At 39.7% G+C, this 7,540-nt stretch overlaps 2 protein-coding genes across 3 annotated transcripts; one reads left to right on the top strand and one right to left on the bottom strand.

The window, feature by feature from the left end:
- Positions 1-260: 260 nt before the first annotated feature.
- LOC135164382 (uncharacterized) lies at positions 261-2,005 on the top strand. Its single transcript, XM_064124660.1, has 2 exons — positions 261-417; positions 614-2,005. Exons 1-2 carry the CDS (start codon positions 406-408, stop codon positions 1,721-1,723), a joined length of 1,122 nt encoding a protein of 373 aa, XP_063980730.1. The 5' UTR covers positions 261-405; the 3' UTR covers positions 1,724-2,005.
- A 3,049-nt stretch (positions 2,006-5,054) lies between these two features.
- LOC135164736 (proteasome subunit alpha type-5) lies at positions 5,055-7,340 on the bottom strand. Of its 2 annotated transcripts, XM_064125374.1 has the most exons (4): positions 7,198-7,340; positions 6,034-6,594; positions 5,708-5,854; positions 5,055-5,249 (listed from the first exon to the last, which is right to left on the bottom strand). In XM_064125374.1, the coding sequence occupies exons 2-4, from the start codon at positions 6,592-6,594 to the stop codon at positions 5,136-5,138; spliced, it is 822 nt and encodes a 273-aa protein (XP_063981444.1). In that variant the 5' UTR covers positions 7,198-7,340; the 3' UTR covers positions 5,055-5,135. The 2 variants fall into 2 exon arrangements, with proteins under 2 accessions (XP_063981444.1, XP_063981445.1); XM_064125375.1 differs by lacking the exon at positions 5,055-5,249 and having other exon boundaries at positions 5,520-5,854; positions 7,198-7,339.
- Positions 7,341-7,540: the final 200 nt, after the last annotated feature.

Raw genomic sequence — 7,540 nt, 5'->3', positions numbered from 1 at the left:
GGACTTTGGTTTTTTTTCGCATTACGAGTGCACGGGTACTTGTAGCCAGAGCGTGGAATTGCGCGGTACAGAATTCTAAACTTGTGGGAGGGAAGGGGGTCTTAGGATATAGTTATTTTACGTCATCTCAACAAATGTCGCTCGAATAAAGTTGAGTCAAAATTTATATTTCTCAATTCTAAAATCGTATCCTACTACTTACGAATCGAATGGACGCAGCTTCGATATCAGTTTCGATATTTTAACACCGGCGAATAAACATATATGAAACATATAATATAAGCGATGAGGTGCAGGGAAAGTGCCAGGCTATTATGCCGTTGGGTATATAAGGCTGGGACGTAGAAAACGAAGCGGTTCAGTCAGTGGTTCAGCGCCGCACTAAAAACACACGTAAGCCGCAGAATGAAAATGAAGGTGAGTCCTGTTACAAATTGATAGTGAACACAAACAACGTTAATATACATCTGTCATTTAAAATCAAGTGAAACTATTTGTTTACTGCGAAGATGGGTAATTAATTTGACAAGAGAACGTCGAGAGTTGTAATTACACTGCTGGAGGAAAAATTGAAAATTTGTGGAGAGTCAACTTGATTAATTAAATATTTCAGATTCAATTAGCCCTTGTGGCGCTCTTGGCACTCTCTCAGAGTACCTGGGTGTACTGCGAGGAGACAGCTGCCTCGAAGAAGCTAGAAGATTCATCAGTGGAGGCTGCAGAATCCCTAGTGGAGAAGAAGACGGAGAAACGCGGACTCGGTCACAGTTACGGAGATTTGGGGAGTAGTTATGGGGGTGGATATGGGGGTGGTTACGAGTCACATGGACACGAGGAGCACGTTAAAACCGTGACAATTGAAAAGAAAATTCCAGTGCCGGTTGAAGTAACGAAACATGTACCTTATCTGGTGGAGAAGCCAGTGCCTTACGAGGTCAAAGTCGGTGTTCCGCAACCCTATACCGTGGAGAAGCACGTTCCATATCCTGTTAAAGTATTCGTAAAAGTACCTGTTCACGTGCCTCAGCCGTACACTGTTGAGAAAAAAGTACCATACGAAGTTAAAGTACCTGTTGATAGACCATACGAGGTCAAGGTTCATGTGCCTCAGCCCTACGTAGTTGAAAAGCACGTTCCAGTACCGGTCAAGGTACCCGTTCCACAGCCCTACACAGTTGAAAAACACGTGCCTTATCCCGTCAAAGTGAAGATTCCAGTACCAGCGCCCTATCCAGTGGAGAAACCAGTGCCTTATGAAGTCAAGGTACCAGTTGACAGACCATATCCAGTACATGTACCAAAACCATATCCAGTTACTGTTGAAAAACCCTACCCAGTACCTGTTGACAAACCAGTACCATATGAGGTTAAAGTACCTGTTGACAGACCATATCCAGTTCCCGTAGAAAAACCCTATCCAGTACCAGTCAAAGTACCCGTACCACAGCCCTACACCGTCCACAAACACGTACCAGTACCAGTTGAGAAGCCCTATCCAGTGCCGGTTAAAGTACCTGTTGACAAGCCATACTTTATTGAGAAAGAAGTACCAGTACCTGTTGAAAAAGAGGTGCCTGTTCCCGTCAAAGTTCCAGTTCATGTACCTGTTCATGTGCATCACGAAGAGTATCACGGTGACATCGGTGGTGGTGATTTTGGGGGTGATCACGGCGGTTTCCAGCCTTCCTATGGGTCTGAAGGTGGCGAGTACCATCATCATTAATAAAAATTGTCGTTACTCTTTATTGTTAAATTAAAAAATTTAAGAGCTTCTGTACCTTAATCAATTCTCACTGTTATCTGGAAGATTTTGTTACATGTGATAAATATTTTCATGTACTGAAGAATGTGGGAGGTAATTCAACTCCTCCTTCGTGTCGCCCTTATCTCAATTATGTAATATAACTCGTAGTAAAACGATGTGTCAACAAACTGAGCTCCAAAGGATGAATTTTATATTTTTGTACTATAAATAAATTTGAATAAAGATGAATTATTCACCAAATGACTAGATACCTCCGTAAATATTTATTCACATCCAGGATGTCTGTAATTATCGTTAATTTTTGTCCTCACTGAGAAGTGAAAGACGTCGATTAATTATACCCCGTCAAATAAATAGTCAGGACTATTTGCAATAAGTAAAATGGAGAGCGGACATCCTTTATTACTATTTTTCATAATGTCGTGACTTCGTTTCCGGGTTCTGCACTTTCGTTTCACGAAGAATCCAAACCACGAGGTGCCCAATTAAATAGCAAATCTGTGAAATTATTGTTTTTTGTCGGTAAATTCATTCTTGCTGTGCACCGTTGACTGGCCAGTTTGCGATAGTCTATCCATGAAAGTGCACATACTATGTGTTGCTTTCACCTGTAGTTTCTCGGGCGGTATCTTAGGCAAAAGTTTGTAACTGTGTACGTATATATTTCATTGGTCTTCCACTTTTCTCATTCAACAGCCGTGGAAAACGGCATCTCCTATCTCCTCTTACATACGTCTCTCCACCGTAATCGCGTTAATTGCTCGTTATTGCCACTCCAAATGGTCACGAATCGAATTCGTCGTCGAATATGTATACGATACACACCCATTTCATTGCCCACGACAGATCAAGATATCTGAAATTGCATTCTTCAGAATGTTAATGAATATAAATCGACCATGAATAGAGATAGACATTACCTAAGCAATTGTTTTTTATCCTTCAATTTTAGCCTTTTCAAGCACATCAATAGACAGTGAAAGGCTTAAAATATCCCCAACTTTTGCAAACGTCGGTTCGGCTCTTGTGACCGTGAACAGAAAATAGACTCGACGTGCGAGAATTTTATTGCAATACCGCTCGCCGACTTATTAATCCAACCAATTCGCGGGAGATAAAAATATAAAAGAAATAAAACAAAATCAATTTCATGACTAGTGGTCACTCACCATATCTTTCATGGTGAGATTGGATTCATTTTAACGGTCAAACGTGGACATATTCTTAATGAAATTTGTCAGGACATTCGGTTTTTCACATTTTGCACAACTCGGGAAAGTGACGATGGTGAAAAATAAAATGAAGTAAAAATAAATTGCGACGATTCTGCCATGCGTGAATTATAGCCCACGTAAGTATCAGCCTCTTCCTACGTTAGATATAACTTCCAAGCTTCCGGTTTTCTATCGGCCAACGTGTGTTACTAATAAACGAGGAAGTCAAGTCGCGGTGGCGTCAGGCCGTGTCCGTTTCCCTTTCATATTTCAATTGATTCTCAGGTATTTTTATTTCTCATTATTTTCATATTCTCTTGACCGATTTACAACGTACCGGGAAGACACTGAGTTTAGAACCACCGTTCGAAAAAATCGTTCCCGTATTTCGCAATTTAATAACCATTAGTGTTTCATCCTAAGATTAATAATGTGTGATAGAAGTGCGGATGAAAAAAAAAGGGGAAATTAATCACGGACAGGTGTCAGGGCTTGAAGGGCCAGTTAAACGTATCTGGAAGATTATCAACGATTTTTTGGGCAAAAGTATGATTTTTTTACTCATTTCTTTATTTTCGTAAATGATTGTTTGGTCTCGTCCATCGCTGCTCGGCGTTTCGTGATAGCGATGAGAGAGGGGTTGCAGGGAAAGGAAGAAACGAAGTGGAGTTTGACGATGGAGGGGGCTATATCGGCGCAACTGTGAAGCGAAGGCAATTATCGTAGCGAAACTTGAACGCCCGGGCTCCGTATAGCCCATGGGTCTGAGGCTGCCTGCTAGAGTGTCGGTGTCTGATACGAAAGCGGGGTCGGGTCCCCAGGGATTCTCAGGGTTGTAGTCGAACGGGACTACCTAACAGCAGCCCCTCCCCCCTCTACCAACCCATCGCTCAGCGCCCGTTAATTACAGAGTACCTCTTCTACTCAGTTGGCACTGCCTCATCCCCCATCCCCTTCAGTTTCCTGTCTATTGCCGACGTTTTCTTCGGCTTATCCCTCCTCCTGCCATCCCCGTGGAGTTTCTCCAATTGTAAAGATTACGTCAATAATCTCGTTTGTGAACCGCCGAGTGTGAAGACGGACAGGTATATAGATAATGTGAATGTAAATGTTAATGGGATTTAATGATTTAATAATATGAATTACCATTAGGATAGATAAGAATTGAATTTTTCGGATGAACGGGTTATTTGGAAAATGTTATAAGATCTCCTCGAGTTTAAAATGGGAGTACCGGCGCCTGCTGTTGTCTTTAGTGTAGAAATTTTACAGAATTAAAAAATTTATTCAAAATCCGAATTAATGATATCGTAAAATTGAAACGTCACTCTTAATTAATACACCTTCCGACTTCCTATTAATTCACAAAAACCGCCATCCCACACAATTGAGGTTGACGTTGAAAAAAGGAGTGGTCGAAAAAGCTCGTCCGGAAGGGATGAAATTGAAACTGGAGGGAGAAACGGGAGGGCTGTGAGAGCGAATCGTACTCTGGATTGAACGCTCGAAATGGAATAATATCCAATAATCTGGCGAACCCCCTTCACCTCCCACTCAACCCAGAGTAACGGGATAAAAAGGGAAGCGTTATCGGGGCATCGCAGCTTCGAGCTCTGCGGCATTTGCGAGAAAACCGATCCAGCCCATTTCTGATTCTCTCCCATTCCCTAGTTCTCCTCACAAACGACGAGAGAGAGCTTTACCATCGAAATTAATTATTGATTTCGGATACGGACTATTCAGAAGCTTTTGCGTTTTGTAATCGAATGTTGTATTCATCTATCGCTTTTAGTTACTTGTTTTTTGTTATTCCGTGGGGGTTTTATTGATTTTAATGGCAACGCTTTTTACGTTGCAGGGGTTTTGAAAACAATGAATATTAATTCCAAAAACAGTGAGAACAATGAATGCTCAAGTGGATTAATATTTATTCTAATGCAACATTCTCTTAATTCTAATGGCACGACTAATTATAGAGAATATTTGCAATAATTGAGGAACAATTGAATCGTTTCAATAAAAGAATGAGTGACTGAAATCAACACATATTTTTATTATTATTATTGTTTTTTTATTTTTATTTTTTATTGAATGTCAGGACAGAAATTTTTTTACAGGATTATTGATACAGAAGTAGGTATTGGTCGAGGATTCCTTCAGTATCCAGACAGGACTGAAGCGACGGGAGTTAGGAAAGGAGTTGAGGACGATCTACTACTGCTCCTTCGTCTCGCTGATTCTTCTACGCTTACCGCCACACTCTCGATAACCTGAACGATAGAGCCGTTTATAAAGCAGAATTAATTGCAACGATCCTATCACAGTTACGATCGTTGAGATTATTTTGCAGTGAAAAGAACATTTCATTTATGTATCATGTCATGTCGAAGTTGGTTCCGCACGCTCAGTTGAACATGTGAAACGCACCAAGTAAAATTAAATTTGGAAATTAGACAGACCGGGGATGAGTTGAGAGGTGGATCTCTGGATTCATTGAAAGGTACGAGGTATGTAAATTTCTATTAAACCATTCCACCTAATAAGTGTATTAATTTCAGTGGCTTTATTTGAATTAATTGTAAATTTAGTGTGTGTAACAAGACGTTGAAACTGTCGACCTTTACTGATGATTGTATACAGCTGGATGGTTTCTTTTTCGTTCTGATGCCCTGATTAACAACAGTATAAAGTACTAAAAAAATATTGTTTAAGCAATGTCCTTAATCACCTCCTGCAATTCCTCCTTCGTAAACATATGGAACTTGGCCTCTGGCGTCATAGTCATGAGTTCAACGTTTGTTTCGTTCAACTTCTCCTCCATTACTTGTTTGAGAATTGTTATCGTGGCTTTTATGGCTTCTTTCAGAGTCATTGACTGTAACATAAAGATTTTTGTTCTTATAACATGTCATCATATCTATCAAAAATAATACAAACTGTCTTCACTAAATTGCAAAAATTAATTCCCATAAAAGAATAGCAATATTAAAACAATTATCATCATTTACCTTCATTCTCTTCTCTGGCACAATATCAAGTAATAAAAAATTTTACCTTATGGAAAACATCTTGAAGTGATTGTTGTGCCCCTTCACTCCCCGAGCCAATAGCCTTAGCATCGAACTGCACGAAAGTGCCTGATGGATCCATATGAAACAGTTGCGGGCCTTTCTCATCAATACCAGCAAAGAGAATAGCCACACCGAAGGGTCTCGACATAGCGCTGCCATCATCATCGCTATCTCCAAATTGAATTGCCAAATTGGACACTGCCTGGGCAACAGACTCAACACTCATCTTCTCGTTGTAAACAAACCAGTGATTCTGGCATTCAGCCCGAGCTCGATCAATCATAGTTCTGGAGTCGGCCATAAGGCCAGAGCCAGCACAACCAATGTGCTTATCAACTTCAACAATCTTCTCGATTGTTGTTGGCTCCATCAAAGGCGATGTTATGCGTCTCTCGGCTGCTAACACAACCCCTTCGGAGGTTGATATTCCGATCACTGTTGAGCCGAGCTTTATAGCTTCGATGGCATACTCTACTTGGAACAAACGTCCTTCGGGGGAGAATGTATTCACACCGCGATCGTATTCCGAACGTGTTAAGAACATCTGAAATAATGGAATAATACGGAATTTTTGCCCAAGTATGATTACAATGGAGATAACTGTCTGAACATTTAAAATAGAGATCAAAAAATCGTGAATTGATGATGTTTTTGGTGGAATTTATTTAAAGGTAATGAGATAAGGATGAAATGAGCTTTTTGAAATGGGCAATTATGGGGAGCACTGGAAGAAGGATTGGCATGAAAAATTGAAATAGAGTTCCATATACTATTTATGTGTATTTCTTGAACGGAATGAACTTTTGATTATGGCTTCAATTATATTCATGAGAAAAAGGCTTACAAAGAGATGTAAGTTCGAATTTTTGTAGGTTAAGTTTTTATACATTGAAATAATCATTGATTCACCGAGAAAAATTAGTAATTGAAACAACGAAAATAATGGGAACTGCTGACATTATCATCTCACATTAGTAATGGATACAATTCGGGATAAATAAATAACTAACAAAATTATGTTTGGAAAAGTTTGTGCGAGAATGACATAGCAGAAGCCGAATTGACTGGTCAAAACCAACTTCCCATGTATGACAGACCCTGAATAATTGACTAAAGTGATTAAACCACAAGAAATTAGAAAACTTACCTTGATATTAGTGTTTTCTTATTTTTTCAAAACTTGAAGAATAACAAAACGAAGCCGACTTGTCACAAACGCTAGTCACGGAGAAATAATGGAATTAGCAAAATAGGGTATAAGACGACGTGGGAAGGACTCCGTCGGTGATTTATCGGTGCAGCACAAAAAAGCCCGGGAGTTTTGAGAATTTTATTAGAACAGAACCCATCTGGTCTCCAATATTGATAAAATGAAAAGTAATTGTTTTTATAGCAAACAATGAATTAAATACCACTAGAACCTTGTCCTTTTGGATGTCCTGCAAAAACCAACTATAGAGCAATATTATCGATAAGTTCAAAAGGAGTGA

The sequence above is a fragment of the Diachasmimorpha longicaudata genome, chromosome 7 (genome assembly GCF_034640455.1).
Source record: "Diachasmimorpha longicaudata isolate KC_UGA_2023 chromosome 7, iyDiaLong2, whole genome shotgun sequence".
In the NCBI taxonomy this organism is placed as follows: Eukaryota; Metazoa; Arthropoda; class Insecta; order Hymenoptera; family Braconidae; genus Diachasmimorpha; species Diachasmimorpha longicaudata.
The sequence above is the reverse complement of the archived record's forward strand: the minus strand, read 5'-3'. Positions and strand labels throughout refer to the sequence as shown.